Below are 22,169 nucleotides of genomic sequence, written 5' to 3' on the forward strand. Positions count from 1 at the left end.
AATCTAAAGCATACAGCCAGAAACAAATTAGGCTATATATCTGAACGCTCTCTTGACGTATACCTGAAACAACCCAGTCAGCCAACAGGGCTACAGCTGAGCATCTGAACTCAACATAGTTCCAGAGGCTGATGCACCAATAAGCTTAGGAAAAAACACTGTCGACTAGCTATAAAACACCCAACCTATGGTGGAGCTGAGCCAGACCAACACAGAAATCACACCACAGGAAACTAATACAATGACACCTCCAGTAAGATTAGCCTGGTGGTCTCATATGCTGTACTGAGTGCCTTCGGAAAGTATTCAGACCCCTTGACTTTTTCAAAATGTTTAGGTTACAGCCTTATTCTAAAATGTATTAGATTGTTGTTGTTTTTTCACCTCAATCTACACACAATACCCCATAATGACAAAGAAAAAAATAGGTTTTTATAAATGGCTAAAAACAGAAATATCACATTTACATAAGTATTCAGACCATTTACTCAGTACTTTGTTGAAGCACCTTTGGCAGTGATTACAGTCTCAAGTCTTCTTGGGTATGACGCTACAAGCTTGGGACACTTGTATTTGGGGAGTTTCTCACATTCTTCTCTGCAGATCCTCTCAAGCTCTGTCATGTTGGATGGGGAGCGTTGGGGCACAGCGATTTTCAGGTCTCTCCAGAGATGGTTGATCGGTTCAAGTCAGGGCTCTGGCTGGGCCACTCAATGACATTGTCCCGAAGCCACTCATTGTTGTCGTTGTCCTGTCGGAAGGTGAACCGTCGCCCCAGTCGCCCCAGTCTAAAGTCCTGAGCACTCTGGAGCAGGATTTCATCAAGGATCTCTCTGACTTTGCTCCGTTCATCTTTGCCTCGATCCCGACTAGTCTCCCAGGACCCTGCCAATGAAAAACCTCCCCACAGCATGATGCTGCCACCACCATGCTTCACCATAGGGATGGTGCCTTGTTTCCTCCAGACGTGACACTTGGCATTCAGGCCAAAGAGTTCAACATTGGTTTCATCAGACCAGAGAATCTTGTTTCTCATGGACAGAGTCTTCAGGTGTCTTTTGGCAAACTCCAAGCAGGCTGTCATGTGCCTTTTACTGAGGAGTGGCTTCCGTCTAGCCACTCTACCATAAAGGCCTGATTGGTAGAGTGCTGCAGAGATGGTTGTTTTCCCATCTCCACAGAGGAACCCTCCCTGAGCAAGGCCCTTCTCCCCCGATTACGCAGTTAGGCTGGGCGGCCAGCTCTAGGAAGAGTCTTGGTGGTTCCAAACGTCTTCCATCTAAGAATGATTGAGGTCACAGTGTTCTTGGGGACCTTCAATGCTGCAGAAATGTTTTGGTACTCTTCCCCAGATCTGTGCCTCGACACAATCCGGTCTCGGGGCTCTATGAACAATTCCTTCGACCTCGTGGCTTGGTTTTTGCTCTGACATGCACTGTCAACTGTGGGACCTTATAGACAAGTGTGTGCCTTTCCAAATCATATCCAATCAATTTAATGTATCACAGGTGGACTCCAATCAAATTGTAGAAACATCTCAAGGATGATCAATGGAAACAGAATGCACCAGAGCTAAACTTAGAGTCTCATAGTAAAGGGTCTGAATACTTATAAATAAGGTATTCAATTATTTTATTATTGGCAAAAATTTCTTAAAACCGGTTTTGGCTTTGTCATTATGGGGTATTGTGTGTAGATTGCTGAGGATTTTATTGTATTTAATCCATTTTAGAATAAGGCTGTAACGTAACAAAATGTGGAAAAAGTCAAGGGGTCTGAATACTTTCCGAATGCACTGTATATAGTGCAGTCGGTGCATACCAACCAGATGAAACCAGAAAGTTTCTGGTTCAAGTCCAAGGTGGCATACTGCTGCAGTGGCCAGCCCCTTGAGCAATAACTAAGGCACTTAACTGCAAAATACTTCCACAGATGTTGTGGAAAACTCAACAGCTGCAGTCAGAAACGTGTAGTATGTCAGCTGTTTATGATTTGTATGAAGGTTTGTGATCTTGTGATCTTATCTTAAAAGTTTCATTCCACAGATTTTACAGAGCAGTCAGTCCAACACAACAAAATATTTCTCTGCTCTAAAGAAAATGTCATGGGTAAAAATCTCTACAGTACAGAATCAGACTTCTCAGCCAGGCAATGTCCTGTCACAATAACTACACGTGACAACAATTGGTGATCTCAAACTTTTCTATCTGTATAGTTCAGGTCATTACGAGTAACAACATGCCATAATGAAGCCAGCATATAACAATTCCACTCTGGTCCGTGGGCACATGATGCATTTTACTCTGCACCCACTTTGGTGGAAGGTACTTAACTCTTGAATGAGTTGTTATAAGCCCTTTTGAATGGCATGTTATGGGGTTCCTTCACATGCTTATTGAAGAAGCTAATGTTCACCTTTAGGAGGGTACTTCAATCAACTCACTGTCTGTCTGCCCTCAAAGGGCCCATTGTCAACATACCACCAACTCCAAAAAAGGGCAAGTCCAAAAAAGGGGAAGAAATGATGGGTTGTGGGAACAAACTTTTTCCCCTGACCGACGGACTAAAAGGTGGATGGTTGGTTAGACTATATAATACAGTCTCAGAGAAACAATAAAAGGACATGAAACCAAATTGAACATAACAGTAGTTGTGGTTGGCAACAATACCCTGCTTTGTTACTGATGGAGCGAGGTAGAGGGTTTACCTGCCACTGTGCTGACCTGCCACTGTGCTGACCTGCCACTGTGCTGACCTGCCACTGTGCTGACCTGCCACTGTGTTGACCTGCCACTGTGTTGAGAGATGAGGAGGAGTAGCATGTAATGTTACACTCAGGGGACCAGGCAGCTAAGTGCTTTACATAGGACATGGTGTGTGTGTGTGTGTGTGTGTCTTTTCCTGGAAACAGAACCAAGACATTTCTCTTTAGATAGGCCAGCTGCAAAGTCGAAATTGGCTATATCGTAAAAATGTATAGAAACAAAAATGTGCTTTTTGGTCTTAAAGGTTAGGGCATTAGGGTGTGTGGTTACGGTTAAGATCAGATTTTATGACTTTGTGGCTGTGCCAGCTATTGACCACTCTGCAGAAGTGTGTGCAGACATGGGAATTGCTATCACAAGCCCCAGAGAGCCATAAAAAAAAACTGTACAGTATGTTGTTATTGACCTGGTGTGATGAAAACACATTTCTACTGCAGGAAATTCAAATGTCAGTCTAGTTATTTCTATCTACTAAAACTACAGTATGGTAATTATGGTGTCATCATTCAATGTCCGGTTGTGAAAACAACCTTCTTAAGTGGGAGTATAGTCATAGACTGGGCATTTACTTCAGAACATGTTCATTTCCCCTCCTTCTGGAGGTCGTGCTTTATTTTCCAGTGTCTTCAGTGAAAGGAGAGGCTTCAATGCCCCTGTGAAATCCAAACTGTATTTTACTGGGATGTTCTGCAGACTAGACGGGAGATGCCCCATTGGCCACCCAAGTCCTGCGAGTCTGTTGTGACACATTCAAACATACAGTAGACTCAGAACATCCAAACAACATCTAAATATAATGAGTTCTTGTTCTGTGGGATTCACCTATAAACACTCATTTTGGAACATGGAACAAGGCTATTACCCCAATCTCATTTATGAGCGAATTCCCTTTATAATGTCTGCACATTGTGGAGTGTTTGGTTTCATGTTTGTGTAGAACACCAGTGAGGTTCACCCTTGTGACTCACCCAGGTGCAGGTGGTGATGCAGTGAGCATGTGTGCTTTTCTCTGCTCTATGTGAATGCTGTGGTTGTTTAAATCAGCACAGCAGGGCTCTGTGTGTCTGAGTGAGACTGGGCTATTAATGAGACAGAATGGAGAGATGGAGAGAGCGAGAGAGGCAGGAAGGCAGAGAGATAGATGGGGGGAGGAGAGGAGAGCTGCCAATACATACACACACACACACACACACAGATCTGCCAGAACAGCCAAAGGGAAGTCAGGTGCTCATCTTAGTTGTCATACATACAGAGGGGGCCATGGAGTGTATAAAGTATTGTAATCAGTAACATAACTTTCGGATTACCCAAACTCAGTAACGTAATCTGATTATTTACATTTGGATTACTTTCCCTTTAAAAGGGAATGGAAGACAAAAACGATTCATCAGACACATTTGGTGTGTCATCATAGTGATCTCTGAGATTTAAAACCTTTTTAAATGCAGAATTGAATGTTGAGAAAACAGAAAGATGTCAACTTATTTTTTCAAACAACCTTTCTGAATTTAAAATAATCCAAGAAGTAATCAACTAGTTTTGCAAAAGTATCTAATCTGATTACAATATTTCTGCTGGTAATGTTAAAAAAAAGAAAATTGTAAATCCGATTACATGTAATCAGTTACTCCCCAACCCTGGAAATACCCATATTGACTACAGTACATCTACAGTAGACTGGTGCTCTAAGACTTGAGCAAAATGCCATTCAACTGACACTATCAGACAGGCAGAGAGCCCCAGTGCCCCAGTTAATAACATCTGCAGCATCAGCAGCAGGTAGGCTAACTCTCCAAATCCAAAACACTCACAGTGCATTCAGCTGTTACTACATCTAATCAACATTGACATCCCTATGGAAAAGTGATGGTTCCCCTCTCACAACAGGCAACAAGCACCCAACAATAACACATGGTAACAACAACCAACATGTGTTTACAGTAATAGGAAGCCATGCATATCAAACCAAACACTTCACAGTATAAAGCTGAGTTGAGAAAAAAAAGATCAAGCCTAATGCAGAATTATGTTCACACAGAGAACACACACAGACTGATATTTATACCAAACTGACTGAATGCAACTTGTAGTGTTGTGTTGCAGACTGTGTGATTATAGTGGTGAACTTCAAGTATATACTCAGGGGAGAAACTGGCATTGCTGACAAGACAAATAGTTTCATTACAATACTCTAGCAGAGAATGAAGATGTAAACACTACACACCATTAACTCACTCACTCTCACACATATTTATGCAGAGTGCAACAGACAAACACAACAACACATACCTCGTAGTCGCTGTTTGTTTCAGAGTTTGCTGCCATTTTCTCCTTTAGGACCACAACGACATGCAAATAAAAGCCCCCAATAAGAACAGACAGATCAGAGGAGGAGGAGACAGTAAACAGGCCTTGAAAAGCTCCTCCGTCCTGCGGTCACATCACCTCTCGCAGAATACACCTCATTACATAAACACACCCATTTTTCCTACCCTCATCCAATCAATTGATATCAAATCTGCATAACCAGACCCCTTGCTACAGACTTTAGGTCTCTGTTTTGCATAGACATGCCCCTTGACTCATTGCCAACCACTCTGTGTGGTGTATATTTGAATAATCCCACCCCTTTCTCAGTTCTGACCACAGTGTGCAGCCCATGCAGATTAGATGCAGATGTAGAAGTAGTGATGTCCTCTCCCTTCTTCCTTCAGGAGAGATGCTGCTGGAAGCTTTACAACATCTGCCCTGTCGCCTTTTAAACAAGCCCATGCTGTCCTCATTCTACACAGCCACAGCTGTGCTCCACAATGCACACACAGATGTTGTGCACGCATGTGCATCCACGTGCACACACACACACACGCACACTCTTGTGTATAGTCAAACTGTCAGGAAGGAAGAGTTTAATTTAAGCACAGCTCATCCCTTAGTGCTCACACAGGCTGCAGGCGCCTCATGCTCTGGCACCACTCTCTGCCCCCGTCCAGCCCCCCTAGCTTCTCAGCTGCCAGTACCAGGGCCAGACTGGTACTGCAGCAGGGCAGAAGAGTCTTTCCAGTGTGTGAGTGTGTGTGTGTGTGTGTGTGTGTGTGTGTGTGTGTGTGTGTGTGTGTGTGTGTGCGCGCGCATGTCACAGGCATCTGTGAGGGGACAGGGCATACTGCACAAAGGGATGCACACACTCAAATACTTTTTTGAAATTGGAAGATCCATAAAAATACATGTCTGCAATGTGGACACAATGCACACACACAAAGAGGCTTTAGTCAGTCACCGTACTGGGCCATAGTACAAAGAGTTCCCATAATCTGGCTGGGAGGGTACACATCGCTTGCCCAGTAATAAGAACTCATTCTTAGGGAATTAGGTTTGTCCGATTACGCTATTCCCTCCCATTTTACAGCGAGGTTTAAAGTCAAATGAATGGGAACAGCAGAAAGACTGAGCCACATACATTTTCTCTGTCTTTTGTAATGCCTTAGTAAAGGCAGCCCAGGACTGAAGCAGGAACATGATTCTCTCAGTTCAGCAGCAGTCAGACTGAGATGGTCTCATAGGCTTAACCAGAGTCATTGTTCTAAATATGTAGATTAAGAAGCACAACTCCTCGGGATTTCAGCTAATCTGAGTGAGTGAGTGAGTGAGTGAGTGAGTGAGTGTGAGTGAGGGCAGGGAGTCAGATGATACACATTCATCTTCACTTGACAGATTTGCTGTGTGGAATTCACACAGTCAGCCTCCGAGAGGAAAGACTGTCTGGATTATTATTATTATTGTAGACCACTACCAGATCCCAACCTATATGATAATCACTGTCAGCGACTAACATATAGACAATGTAATGAATACTGTAGGCAGTATCCCCTTTAACAGACCATACAATATGGTAAAAACCCACTAAGATCCTGTTAAGCTCAGAGAAATATGCAGGGCTGGCTGGAGGGAGAATGAGGGGGACATTCCCATTTCCATGCAGACTGGAGTGTCATGCCCAGTTTCCTGTGGTGTCAATAGTATTGTCCTGTAGTATTCAAAATCTGTTGAAAGGAGTCCAGGTCCCGTATTTACGAAGCGTGCTGATCCAGGTCTGCCCTCTTATTCATTATGATTTAACAGGCTGAACTGTTCCTAGATCAGCACTCCTACTCTAAGACACTTTGTGAATATGGGCCCTGGTCCTCTCAAATACTCTCTCAGGGACTGATAATCAGGGTTGTCTGAAGGAGCTGACAGCATGTCCCAAGAGATGGGATGACACACACACACACACACACACACACACACACACACACACACAATAATAAAAAGCTGACTTCGGAGGCTCAGCCGGATCATATTCCCAAACACAATTAAAATGCCTGGCTTCTCCCAGTTTACATTGTAGGGTCAGCCGGCAAGGGGCCAGAGGGTACAGAATGGCTTCCCTGATGATAAAACTACTATTCACAGACAAACAGGGTACATGCTACTGGAACTCCCAAGTCTCCAAAATGGCCTCTGCCGGTTTGTGACAAGAACAGTCTGGTTTCCTAATTGTAACAGTAGGGAACAAGTCAGATGTAAATCAGATGCACTTAGATCAGATAAAAATGTGAGTCATTGACTGTGTAAACTTTTTGTCAACAGACCTCCGTCAACTGGAAGACATATGATATAGGAAAACACATGGTTGCTCCAACTGTGCTGAGGCACGTAGCACTGTAGACATTCGATCCTCAGACTCCCCTGGATACCACAATGACGCCAGTGTGAGCTGGCAGATAGAGGGGGGCGCCATCTGGTGCCCTCCACATGGAACAGCTTGACACACACGAAAGTGACGACAACCCCATGTCATAAAATAACAGCTGATGCCAAAGGCACACACTGTGTTTGTTATAAATAGCAGAGCTTCATTGCATCACACTAGTGGGACAATAATTGTAATGAACACAGCAATCTAACTGTGCTACTGCTCTGTAGACAAGGACAACTACCACCCCAAGCATGATTCAGTCATATGTGTGACAGGGTCTCTCTCTAGGTGCAGCCGTCACTGCAGCCTGGCTCTTATAAAGCCAGGCTTTGCCAAATAGGCTCAAAAAGGCACTGATATTCTCCACGGAGGTTAATTCAGGACAGGAAAAGCATTCTGAGAACATTTCAGCACCAAGGCTGGTGACTGAAAACAGAGTTTTTCACAACAGACACCAAAATGCCTTAACAGCGTCGGCTTTCTCAGAACAACTCAAATAATTGAAACGCATTGATCACAAGATGGAATGTTGCAGAATCTTAAAGCTCTCACTGAACTCCAACATCACCCGTTATCTACCACATCTGCAGGAACAAAAACATCAGTTCACAGCAGCCCTAGCCCCCACATGAGGAGAAGACGTTAGTGCCGAACCTACACTTCCTACACTTCCTCCTCCATTCAATTAAGGTCCTTTATCTGACCCAGCTAAACGTTCCTGTTGGAACCAGGCTGCACAAGCAGCATTCCTCCACCCTCAGTTTGGTTTTATCCTCGACAAGCCGGTGCGGAGAAACAATCGGCTTGTGAGGTCGTGAAAAGGAGGTGTTCCGTCAGAGGGCTGAGGAAACGAAAGGCAGAGGCCATCAGAGATGAAGAGAGAGAGAGATGGATGGATGGAGACCTATAATCAAATGCTTAGCGACAACACCCAGTATATATTCCAGAGGAAAAACAAAGTGGGAAGAAGTGAAAAACGGCACATGCCCTCAGGTCTTTAAATGTATTTCTCTCCTCGAATGCTCAGTTGAATAGTGATCTATGAAAGCAATGGCCTTAAGATGGATGCAGGCTTCTGGATAGTTCCCGCTAGGCAACAATAAACCACTGCACCACAATCAGTGTGCCTACCCAGTCCCTACAGGGAGTGTAACATTTAAGGGCACTCATCCTCCTGTGCAGGGTTGGGTAGTGTGGCTCCTGTCATCCACCCATACCTCCTCTGACCACCACAACATGTCACTGCCCAAAACGGGGGGGGGGGGGGTCTCTCTCCCTCTCTCTCTCCCTCTCTCCCTCCCTCCCTCCAAGCAGAGAGACAAATTATACCTCTACACGGTAGAGCTGTGATTTCCAGCAAGGCAAAAGGCTGTCTGGGCTGTTTTGAGCTGCTTTATTATTTTGCTGACGTCTCGAGAGAGAGAGAGCTACTATGGAATGAGCGGAGAAAGACACACAACTGTATATAATAGGGCAATTACAGTTGGCCATTTGAACTGCATTTGTTACGAGTCTGTTATTCAAAAGATGTATATATTTTTGTGGCTGTTTCTACTGTTTTATGTCCCATCCAATGCTGCGGGTTAAGAAAACAGCACAGCAATCAGAACTGCTCCATTAACAGAAGCATGAACACCGTGCAGCTAACCGGTGGCCTCACAGCATTGAGCCTCTGAAGCTTTTCGTATCATAAAAAGAATCTCACAGAAATTGCACCCATAAGGTATTCATACACAGGCGAGAATGTCTTTATAAATCTTTTGAAATGACATTTAACATCAGTTACAGAAGCCAAGCTGAACAAAAGGTCTGCGTTTCCATTTATCTAGAAATAAATAGTCCTGAATTATCCTCATCCCTACACCTTTAGTCAGACTACTGCTTGACCATTCACTCTACTCTCACCCATTTAGCCAAAGCTGGGGAAACCAGAGATTATTACTTTTATTGGTTTTCAATGAACCCCGGATCACTGTAACGTTTAAACTACAGCTGGATAATTACTTTTAGTTTCAGACAGAAAACAAAACCCTTGATTGTAAACCAGCATGGGAAGGTTTTGTTCAAGTTTATCTAGACTAGCTATGGTCTGTTAGTACCCAAACAGTGATGTTGATGTTTATCTAGACTAGCTAGGGCTGCTTTACCAAAGTACTGCAGGTCTGCTGTACCCAAACAGTGATGTTGATGTTTATCTAGACTAGCTAGGGCTGCTTTACCAAAGTACTGCAGGTCTGCTGTACCCAAACAGTGATGTTGATGTTTATCTAGACTAGCTAGGGCTGCTTTACCAAAGTACTGCAGGTCTGTTGTACCCAAACAGTGATGTTGATGTTTATCTAGACTAGCTAGGGCTGCTTTACCAAAGTACTGCAGGTCTGTTGTACCCAAACAGTGATGTTGATGTTTATCTAGACTAGCTAGGGCTGCTTTACCAAAGTACTGCAGGTCTGCTGTACCCAAACAGTGATGTTGATGTTTATCTAGACTAGCTAGGGCTGCTTTACCAAAGTACTGCAGGTCTGCTGTACCCAAACAGTGATGTTGATGTTTATCTAGACTAGCTAGGGCTGCTTTACCAAAGTACTGCAGGTCTGCTGTACCCAAGCAGTGATGTTGATGTTTATCTAGACTAGCTAGGGCTGCTTTACCAAAGTACTGCAGGTCTGCTGTACCCAAACAGTGATGTTGATGTTTATCTAGACTAGCTAGGGCTGCTTTACCAAAGTACTGCAGGTCTGCTGTACCCAAACAGTGATGTTGATGTTTATCTAGACTAGCTAGGGCTGCTTTACCAAAGTACTGCAGGTCTGTTGTACCCAAACAGTGATGTTGATGTTTATCTAGACTAGCTAGGGCTGCTTTACCAAAGTACTGCAGGTCTGCTGTACCCAAACAGTGATGTTGATGTTTATCTAGACTAGCTAGGGCTGCTTTACCAAAGTACTGCAGGTCTGTTGTACCCAAACAGTGATGTTGATGTTTATCTAGACTAGCTAGGGCTGCTTTACCAAAGTACTGCAGGTCTGTTGTACCCAAACAGTGATGTTGATGTTTATCTAGACTAGCTAGGGCTGCTTTACCAAAGTACTGCAGGTCTGCTGTACCCAAACAGTGATGTTGATGTTTATCTAGACTAGCTAGGGCTGCTTTACCAAAGTACTGCAGGTCTGCTGTACCCAAACAGTGATGTTGATGTTTATCTAGACTAGCTAGGGCTGCTTTACCAAAGTACTGCAGGTCTGCTGTACCCAAACAGTGATGTTGATGTTTATCTAGACTAGCTAGGGCTGCTTTACCAAAGTACTGCAGGTCTGCTGTACCCAAACAGTGGAGGAAGAGAAAATATGCAGCCTAGACGACAGACACCTGAGACTGCAAATAACCACGTCAGACAAAACAATGTATGAACATCTGGTTAGTAGCAAGGCTGTGAACTGTGTGAAAATGTGGACTATTACTAAACTGTTACATTGCATTCCATCCACCCGGTCTGTCGTCCTCATTACATTAACATACTACTTACTACCTTGTGTGATCTCAAGCTCCAAAACCGGCCTTAATACAATGTTGACTCTAAACAGGGGCCAGGAGAGAATTAGGACTGATGGTTGCCGTTGGACACAGTGTTGACATTGTGTGGTGAGCAGATTCAATAAGGGGGGGGGAGTTGATGTCAGCGTCTGGACTGGACTTCCTGTCTTGCTCAGTAGAGGAGGGTCTTGTATAAATGAACTGAAGCACACAGGTATCTGTTGTTGGTCACAACAATAGACAAACACCGTCTGCTTAAACTATTTACACACAAACAATTATACGTTTTCATGTCTTTATTGAAAACGCAGTGTAAACAGTAACAGTGCAGGGTGGGAAAAGTATGTGAACCCTTGGATTTAACTGGTTGACCCTCCTTTGGCAGCAATAACCTCAACCAAACGTTTTCTTTTGTTGCGGATCAGACCTGCACAACGGTCAGGAAGAATTTTGGACCATTCCTCTTTACAAAACTGTTTCAGTTCCGCAATATTCTTGGGATGTCTGGTGTGAACTGCTCTCTTGAGGTCATGCCACAGCATTTCAATTGGGTTGAGGTCAGGACTGACTGGGCCACTCCAGAAGGCGTATTTTCTTCTGTTGAAGCCATTCTGTTGTTGATTTACTTCCATGTTTTGGGTCGTTGTCATTTTTTAAATTTTGCCGTCGATGATAGCAAGCTGTCCAGGCCCTGAGGCAGCAAAGCAAGCCCAAACCATGATGCTCCCTCCACCATACTTTACCGTTGGTATGAGGTTTTGATGTTGGTGTGCTGTGCCTTTTTTTTCTCCACAGACAGTGTTGTGTGTTCCTTCCAAACAACTCAACTAATTTTATCTGTCCACAGAATATTTTGCCAGTAGCGCTGTGGAACATCCATGTGCACTTTTGCAAACTTCAGACGTGCATCAATGTTTTTTTGACAGCAGCTTCCATGGTGTCCTCCCATGAACACCTTTCTTGTTTAGTGTTTTACGTATGGTAGACTCGTCAACAGAGATGTTAGCATGTTCCAGAGATTTCTGTAAGTCTTTAGCTGACACTCTAGGATTCTTCTTAACCTCATTGAGCATTCTGCGCTGTGCTCTTGCCGTCATCTTTGCAGGACAGCTACTCCTAGGGAGAGGAGCAACAGTGCTGAACTTTCTCCATTTATACACAATTTGTCTATCCGTGGATTGATACTTTTGTAACCCTTTCCAGCTTTATGCAAGTCAACAATTGTCACGCCCTGGCCAGAGAGGCTTTTTATTCTCTATTTTGGTTAGGCCAGGGTGTGACTAGGGTGGGCATTCTATGTCCTTTATTCTATGTTTTGTATTTCTATGTCTTGGCCTGGTATGGTTCTCAATCAGGGACAGCTGTCTATCGTTGTCTCTGATTGAGAACCATACTTAGGTACCCTTTTCACCCACCTGTTTTGTGGGAAGTTAACTTTGACTTCTCCAATCTTGTCTCATCGATTGGACTCCAGGTTAGTTGACTCCTGACTCCAATTAGCTTTTGGAGAAGTCATTAGCCTAGGAGTTCACATACTTTTTTCAAACCTACACTGTGAATGTTTAAATTATGTATTCAATATAGACAAGACAAATACAATAGTTTTTGTGTTACTTAGATGAAGATTTTTGACTTAGATGAAGATCAAATTTGATTTCCAATTTATGCAGACATCCAGGTGTTTCCAAAGGGTTCACATACTTTTTCTTGCCACTGTACATATTCATCTCATCCCTGTCATAAGTGGAGGTTGTACCTGCTGACCCAGCATGCTGGCTTTTTCTGTCTGGCCACACATATCTCATTGAATACCTCATCGTATTCGTGGGTCACCCAATCCCTACTAAAGCACTCTTATTAAAAACATGTTTTCCAGGACCAGTATCCAGCTCAGCAGCAAAGCAACTCTGCAAAGTACCAGTCACCCTGGCCTATTACACAGCAGCATGGAAAGACGGATGCTCAGCTAGACGTACAGTAGCCTAGTTATGATCAAATACGTCTGGAGAGGGAATCTGCACTCTTGTGTTTCTCTATTCTGAATGTTGTTCTCTCTGCTCATATGGCCAGCACCCATCCCTCAGTGTATCCTCTCACCGATTATCCCATTATGTCATTAGAGAGAGCGGAGAGATGAGCCCAGATTAGTCTGCTGAAGGCCCGGCCCATCGGGGGGGGCAGGTGAGGTCCTTACTACAACATTATGAAGTGCTTATTACCACTTTATTGGCTTTCTCACCTTCAATTAGAATTAGGCATGCTAGAGTACTTGAATAAACTACAAATCACACTGTAGGTCCGTAGTAAAGCGGTTTGGAACGGAAAATGAACATCTGTGTTCTTATTGGACAAACTCAGGTAGTACCACCCGTTTCCCTTTGCTTCAAAAGGTGTTCTGTCTACTAAACTCATCCCACATTGTGGATCTCCAAGAGGAACAGATAAGAATCCCTGGCAGTGTTTTGTGTCTTGCCACAGCACAGAAAAATAGTTTAGGATTCAGAGCCACACCTTGTCCCTTGACGTCGTCTGTCTGTCTGGGCCAGAGTGTCTGGGCCAGTGTGTCTGGGCCAGTGTGTCTGGGCCTCTGCTGTGCTAGCAGCATCTTCCAGTGAATCAACACATTGACTACATAGACTACTACTATCTCTCATTTCCATTTTTACAAGACAGGCAGTCAGCTCTAGAATGGAAGAAAGGCTTTTAAGAAGGACACTCCAAAAGGAGACAGGAAGAACATGTATATGTTAGAATGGAATCTGTGGGCACGACGTAGAATAGATCCCTTGTCTGTAGACCAGGGCTGTTCAATGTTGTTCCTGGAAGGCCAAAACACTTCTGGTTTTCATCCTCTCCTTCTAATAAGGGACTAATTCAGACCTGGGACACCAGGTGAGTGCAATTAACTAGCAGGTAAAAACAGTTTCGGCCCTTCAGGACTGGAATTGAACAGCCCTCCTATAGACAATGCTGGTAACAGCCTGTGATATGCAAGATAATGTAATAATATCAGGGTTGGTCCGACATATGATTCAATCGAATATTGTGATATTTGACATTGACAATATATTGTGAAGTGCAAGACGATGTATCTTGAAATGCAAGACTACACTTTATTTGAACTTTACAAATCAAAATGGCTCAGTTTTATCAGTTAGGCTCTATCAATATGTTGAAAATTAAGTCTAAATGAATTAACTAAGATTAATTATTTTGCCATACGAAGATAAGGAAATGGTTTTCATTTTCAATGTGGGTGCACATGCATGTTTGTGTGCTATATTATTTAGGGTTGGATGACCTCTTCTACAATATGCTACTCCAAATATCGCGATATCCAATAATTGTTTTGTGCCATTAATGACTAAATTACACCAGTCTGTGCAATTTGTGTGCATATTTCTGATATTATAGTCACATTTTCATTAAATCAACGGCGCAAAACAATTATATTGGATATCGCGATATTTGGAGTAGGATATTGTAGAAGAGGTAATCCAAAATATCACCCAACCCTAAATAATACAGCACACAAACATGCATGTGCACCCACATTGAAAATGAAAACCATTTCCTTTCACAGGAAGACTGAATGTCCGCTGGGATTTTGGTTAACAGGCACAGAGAATAGAAATACACCTAATGGTAGGTTCTCTCTCAGGAAGGGGCCTCAGTCTGTTTGGAATGCCTGCCTTCTAGTGGTGAACAACACTGTATTTCCTCATATAGTACACTAAGTAAGGCCAGAGAAATCAAAGTAAAAGGCAAAAATAAGACAAAAGTTCATATCCGTTCATATAATATTGAGTTCCAACGTGAGGAAATACTTGGTTTGGAGATGAAAGTGATTTGGCTCTGGTGTTTGAATGCTACAGCCTAGTAGTGATTTGGCTCTGGTGTTTGAATGCTACAGCCTAGTAGTGATTTGGCTCTGGTGTTTGAATGCTACAGCCTAGTAGTGATTTGGCTCTGGTGTTTGAATGCTACAGCCTAGTAGTGATTTGGCTCTGGTGTTTGAATGCTACAGCCTAGTAGTGATTTGGCTCTGGTGTTTGAATGCTACAGCCTAGTAGTGATTTGGCTCTGGTGTTTGAATGCTACAGCCTAGTAGTGATTTGGCTCTGGTGTTTGAATGCTACAGCCTAGTAGTGATTTGGCTCTGGTGTTTGAATGCTACAGCCTAGTAGTGATTTGGCTCTGGTGTTTGAATGCTACAGCCTAGTAGTAGAGATGTGCAAAGTCTTGAACGCACACATACACACGCATGTACACAGGCAGACACACACTTCCCCCGGATAAGAACAGGGCAGAACCAAAACAGATGCTGAGATTAGAGAACTTGAAAAGCTCAGTCTCTGCCTCTCTAAACACTCCATAAGAGCTCTTCTGACTCAAACCAACTGCTGCTAGCTCACAGCATTTCATAGAAATACTAAACAAGTGCTAATAATGATATGCTCCTTCATCTAAACAGTAAAATGCATGTGCTCAATGGGCTGAACTGCTCAATGACTAGCCTAACACGAGCTCATAATGTGACTGATTTCTAGTCACACAATATTCAGTTGCACAGATACCTCCATTTAACACAAAGTCATGTAGACTCATTAGCACAGACTCACCCAGTCCCTAATAAAATGACATCCAAATCTGCATCCAATAACTGATTTGTCAAGTATAAGAGGTGTGACATCCGTTGTCCATCTTGTTTTGAACTGGTCACTCATTCCCTCTGACCTCCGACCTCCAGCTTCCTGACGCCCCTCCTGGCTCATCTGCCAAGCGACTGAGTCCATTCAGGGTTCCTCTCCCAGGCGACCGGGGATTTTGTCCATAACAATGTGAGTGACGTTCCTCAGCCTGTGATGAGGCTGTTGGAGTTAATGATTGACAGGTCAGACATTACACGCACGCACGAACACAGACTCCTGGCTTGTGTGATTGACAGGTCAGACACTACAAGATGTACGTCTCTCTCTCTCCCCCCCAGCGACAGCCATTATGAAGCTGTTAGCATAATAAGCAACAGGTCTCAAGTCCAATCCTCCCCTGACCTTTATGTAGTCACAGAGTCTTAGTAAAGACACCAGGCTCAGACATGTAGTAGAGACTCCAGGGTCTTTGACTTAAGACAGAGCAACGACATTTCAGCTGTAAGTCAGGTGCTAAAGACCTCAGGGTATTGGCCTGTTAAGCCTTCACTGGGGAACAGTCATAACATCTGGAGTCTGGGCTTCACCTGTGACTAACCAACTGGAACATTATCCCAAGCTTATGACCCTAGCCAGCAGTCAATTGGTTGTTAAAGTCTTGCTCATATATATTGTGACTGGACAAGCAATATCCTGACCTGTACCCAGAGGAGTTTGCATGCTTGGATTGTTTTCTATGTGCATTCTTCAGACATTGCTGAACTTGCAGATTCATATAATGCTAATGGTAATTTGGCCTACTACTTTTGTGCAACTTTTACCCACAGTAGGCGTATGGGGTCCTCTAGGGAGGCACATCTTTGGCCTGGCCATTTGGACCAAGGCTAATTTTCCAACTTCCTCAGTCACGTTTTCCTCATCAGCCCATCAGTAAACTGTAACATCTACAGTAGACCATTCCACTCCTATAACATCAGAGAACAAATACACAAAAAGCCATTTGGAAAAACACACATGCAAAGAATGCATGCCAACCAACACACTCTAGCAGAGAAACACACATTACACTTGGAACAATTTTACAACTTAAAAAGGCTTTATAGGGCATTCATAGACAACACTTGAAGACTTGGCATCTGTAGTGGTCATGAATCTACGTAAAATTCCCCCACGCACAGACCCTCAAGCATACCAAGTTATCAGCTCCTGCACTAAAACCTCCAATCAATCATCAGACTGCCATATAACAATCAGGTAGCTGCAAATTAACAATGTCCCTTTGACCTTATTTTTAAAACAAGTACCCACAACAGAGACTGACCAGTCATAATGTGACACACAAGCTATATATGGTACACGTTAGGTTCTAGTTCCACACTTCAGCATGGTCCTGTTCCCTGCTGATAGGCAGGCTGAATGCATCGCAGACAGAAACAAGCAGTTAACCAGATGTCAAGCCAGACTACCAGATACAGACATATTTTCAGCTAATAGGTCAGAGCTAGCTTTGTCTCATGCCCTCTATAATAAACAGCTGCAGGTTAAATAGCTGCTGCAGCACCTGCCCCCCCCCCCCCCACCCCCCCTCCCCCCTCCTGTAGCCTAGTTTAGCTGAAGCTCCCTCTTGCTGGCCAACAGAAAGCAGGCTAGTACTTACTTACTTACAGATTGCCAACAGGGACAGTGAGCCGCTCCAGGAATCTTCTGCACCGCTAACTAGTCTATCATGAGCCATCATGTATGCGGTGCGCACACACACACACACACACACACACACACACACACACACACACACACACACTTGGCGATATGGCCCAAAACTCATCTCTTTTTTTCAAAATTATGGGGGATTCAAAATATATATATATAGATTTTAAAAAATATACGTTTTCTCTAAATAAGCTTTGTGGTCCAATTAAATATCAAATCCACTGCATTTAAACAGTCAGCAATACTCCAATGAATTCTGAGCTTGTGTAATTATACCTCAGCTGAATATATTCCTTCCACAACCATAAGACCCACTAATAATGTCATTTTATCAAAATAGTTATACCTGCTTTTTTGCAGCAGCAGCAGTCACTGATCTGTCTTTCAGGTCTTCTATAAAAATGCTTTTTTTGTAACAGTTTTAACCAGAACCATACATAATAATGTAGCAGGCATTGTGGAAAATTACCACCGGTCTCAAATAATCTCTCAAGCACAAGTCCATGTGCTAGTGAGTACCCAGCTAATATTAACCAACTTGGATCTAGGTATAATTTCACAAGATCTAAATTCAGCTAACAAGGCAAAACAGTTGAAATCAAGTGGCCTGCCTTATTTCTCAGAATGAGAACGAGTTGCCAATTCCTTCTATCAATTGTTTTATGCTTATTGCACATTTATAAAACATAGACTAAACAGCTAGCATAACGATATTTATTTTACTAAAATGCTACCAGCAATACGTGGTACCATAATGCACGCATGACAAACTGAGCACTCATTTTCCAGAATCAATGTTTATTGTTTATTATCTGTTTTAGTAGTGTCTGCTCTTCCTGAAATGTGAGGAGTTGAAACATAAACAGGGTATGGTTCGAAAGGTTCACTTCTCCTCTTATTGCAGTAAAATAATGTCTAAATGTTTTTGGTGTCCATATGACCGATGCTGTTGGACCAAACCTCAAATGCAAATAGCGAGTTGAAACCGTTTGTCAGAGAGGAAGAAGTGATCTCTCATCTTTGTTGTTGTGAGTGGTAGGGGAGGGGCTTTGTAGAAAAGAGGCGAATCTGTCCAAAATAAGCCCAATGCGTTTCTATGTGCTTATTTTTAACCTAAGCTTGGTCGCCTGCGTTCCCACCTTTGGGACAACGTCTCCCAATTCTAGGGCGGAGACATGAGCATAGACAGTATATACAGATCTCTGGTGTAAATGGGAAGGTGCACAGCACAGAAGGAGTGAACGAGACCAAAAAGACAACATGAGAACAAGCAGACAAATGCTCATAAAAACAAACAAACTAGATTCTGCAATACAGGAATTTGGAATATTGCGCAAAAACAAATTACTTAAAATTGCCCAGCTAGAGCTGTAGGAAATCAAGCTGCCTACACATGAGGAGTGAGAGAGAAAAACACAGAGGGGAGAGAGAGCAATTCGGGGGGAAAAAAGGGGAGGGAGAGAGAGAAAAAAAAACAGAGGGGAGAGAGTGTGAGTGAAAAGGAAAGAGAGGGAAAGCTCTGGGATGAGAGATCAAGCTTTCCCCAGTACAATAGACTTCAGGAAATTCCATCAGAAGCTGGGAACTCCAGGCAGAGTAGACTGCGAATGTGGCTACAGGGAAGGAGAGAGCGGGTCTACCGGAGGAAGGAGGAAACTACACACGACCATCCACCAATAACCTTAGGGTCGGTCCACTGTCAAATATTATGTTGTGATCTCCATGCTTAGATACAGAGCTAGAGAGAGGGACTATAGGAGGGTCTGTCTGAGGAAAGTACACAGATACAATAACTTCAGGGTCAAATCCTACCCTGATCTCCATATCTCCATGCATAATCCTGACATATCCACATTTACATCAATGCTTGATTTGTGGGAAAGGTCAAGGTATGCATGAGGATTCAACCCGTGTGTGGAAAGTCAGTTGCAGATGTCCAATGATTTTCAGGTTGACTCTTTAATCCAACACAGAACAGTTACCTATAGACAGGTTTTTCCACTTAATGTAGGAGCGGGCATAGATAGCCAATGATGTCATGGTAGTGAGTTGAAAGACCTGGTTAAACGATAACACGGCATTCCTTGAAATATATGTTTTTGTTTTATTATTTCTCTGCCATACTGTGTTGGATCTTGTCTAGCCATCTTGTCTCAAGAGGACCACAATGAGAAAAAAGTCCCAGACTTCATTGTGCGTTATCCTCGATGATTTTGTTAATGTGCATGTATGGCTTTTTCAAGTTTTATGTGTGCTTGTTTTTTTTTAAACGGTCAAATTAATAAACTAAACTAAAAAATGTGGGTTGAAGACCAATCGTTAAAATGGTTGAGATATTGAACAATGGTTCTTCTTGCTTCAGCTGATCCCACTCTAAACTCTGGTAGTATAGTTTACTTGTTTATTTTCTGTAACCTTTATGGAACTAGGCAAGTCAGTTAAGAACAAATTATTATTTACAATGACGGCCTACTCCGCCAAAACTGGATGACGCTGGGTCAATTGTGCGGCGGCCAATGGGACTCCCAATCACGGCCGGTTGTGATACAGCCTGGATGAACTGCAGAAACAACGTGACACGGTAATAAAGTGGTGTTTTTGAGGACCGGGGACACCAGACACTGCTAATACATCACACTCCGTGGTTGACTACTGTGGTTGTAGATCGGGGCAGAGCCCCGTCACCTCACCTCCAGTTTGTTTGTTGAGCTAACTGGTCTGGTACAACAGAGGCCCTGTTTGGGTACATGCAGTGGGGCATGATGGTATTTACTCAGGCCTGCCTGGTCATGGCCTCACTCATACACACCAGTCTCTCTCCCTTGCACGCACTCACAACCACACGCACGGACACACACACACAGGACAGTAGGGTTGTCACGATACCAGTATTGCGATACCCAATTTTCCTTGGCAAAAAGGAAAACACAAAGCAGACTAAACTATGTTGTCCTTTAAAAAAAACGACTGTATGTAACGTGTGCTATAGCTTGTTAAAGAAACTTGTGATTCTGGGTGACAACATAAGACTGCTTGTTTCCAACATTAGGACTGTTATCCTACAGGACAGTGAAACACTCTTCCTACAGGGTTAGTGAGAACACTCTTGATAGTCAGTATAACGCCCATTAGCTCTTTCAGCAAAACTCTCAAACTGTACCCTGAAATGACTGTGTGTGTGCCATGTCTTACGTAAATACATTTCACTTGTGCTTGTTGTTCATCAATCAGCTTTTACAATCCATGCACTATTTCGTCAACGTTTTCTTCAATTAATAATTTATTAAGACGAAACAGAGAAAGTGAGAGAAAGGAAGAAGGCAAAAGGGCACAGAATGTGAGAGAGAGATTGAACACTTACCACACACACACACACACATACACACACTTATAGAGGTATTACAGTTCATCAGTAGAAGGAGAGGAGCCAGCAAGAAGCCTGACATTCAACAGGACCACATAGAGGGTGACATTTACACACCTCCAGGGGGAAAAGCCATACATGCACAATAATTAGGGCCCAGGGGGCCAAAAGAGGGCCCGTCCAACTACATACGTGTAAAATAAAATGAATAGCCTATGATTAGATCTCTGTCAGAAAAAGCTTAAGACATCAACCTTCTCAGAGTATAAGAGCTCAACTTCAGTGACTCACTGCTTATCAGATAGATCAGTGTCTATCAAGCACAGAGAAACTCCAACTGGCTGAATGATAGACTGATATACTGACTCTCATTCAGCTTTCAAGTCAATTAAACTTTTAGTTAGAAAATACATCCTTTCTTTAAAAAGGTCTGGAACAGTTGATTTTCCAAGTGAGTATCAAAGCATAGACATTGGTTCCAAGCAGGACCTTTGATGACATCCAAAGCAGTCCCCAAACCCTTGCTCTGACTAGCGGCCAGCCACTCGCCTGCCAAGGGGTCAGTGGCTGTCATGGCAACCTTTATATTGAGATGGAGGCTCAACTGATTGGAAAAGATCCACAGTGACCTGAGAAGTGGGTCATGGTGCCACTGGTTTGTGTGTGTGTGTGTATGTGAGCTCTGTGCTGGATCACCCCAAACGTGGGAGTGGAAGAGGGCATTGAGGACACACACACACACACAGTCTGAGGGGGAGAGCATGGGTGAGGGGTGGGCTGGGTCTGTGACCGTCAGTTTCGTACACACATTCATGAACCAGCTCTGTTAACTTGTTCAAGGTTCTGCTCTTTCTCCATGTCCCTCTCATCTTTTTTTCTACACCTGCATCATCCCTTCATTGAAAAGCAAAGAATCTCTCTAAATTCATTATTAGATCAATTAAATTCAGCCTGTCCCCTAAGAAACCCCTCTATTAAACAAGTTACACAGACTGCAGTAGATAAGAAGAGTTTCCTATCTGGGTCCAAGAAAAGGCCTGACTACAGAGAGGACACACAGACAATGAAATAGAAAAAAGTGGCGACATGGAGCCTGTGACAGAGAAAGCCTCCAGCTAAACTACTGTTTATATCCATTACATTATACTGTATGTCCTTGTGGATTGTTTTTCTATGGAGGCTGTTTTAACTCCACCACTCCTTTACAGGCAAGACCACACAGGGATGGAAGCTCGATTACCCTGGGCAAAAGAGAGGAGTGTAGGATGGAGGTTGAGAGGGTGGAGAGTGTGGGAGAGAGTAAGAGAGTGTGTGTGTGAGAGAGTAAAATAAAGAGAGAGAGAGAGAGAGAGAGAGAGGAGACCTGGGCCTGTACATATCATCTATACTAGGCCTAACCACAACCT

At 43.3% G+C, this 22,169-nt stretch overlaps 1 protein-coding gene across 3 annotated transcripts in view; it reads right to left on the minus strand.

The window, feature by feature from the left end:
• The window catches only part of LOC110507706 (septin-4), a 70,244-nt gene that overhangs the window by 21,058 nt on the left and 27,017 nt on the right, over positions 1-22,169 (minus strand). The window contains exon 1 of one of the 3 annotated variants that reach the window (XM_036965599.1): positions 5,055-5,184. The exons of 1 other annotated variant lie outside the window; for it this stretch is intronic. In XM_036965599.1, the coding sequence (XP_036821494.1) occupies positions 5,055-5,090 (36 nt within the window). In that variant the 5' untranslated portion in view covers positions 5,091-5,184. Of the gene's footprint in view, positions 1-5,054; positions 5,185-22,169 lie in introns of those variants that run through there. One more of the 3 variants, XM_036965596.1, reaches the window with a different exon arrangement.

This window comes from Oncorhynchus mykiss, chromosome 27 (assembly GCF_013265735.2).
Source record: "Oncorhynchus mykiss isolate Arlee chromosome 27, USDA_OmykA_1.1, whole genome shotgun sequence".
NCBI classification, from domain to species: Eukaryota; Metazoa; Chordata; class Actinopteri; order Salmoniformes; family Salmonidae; genus Oncorhynchus; species Oncorhynchus mykiss.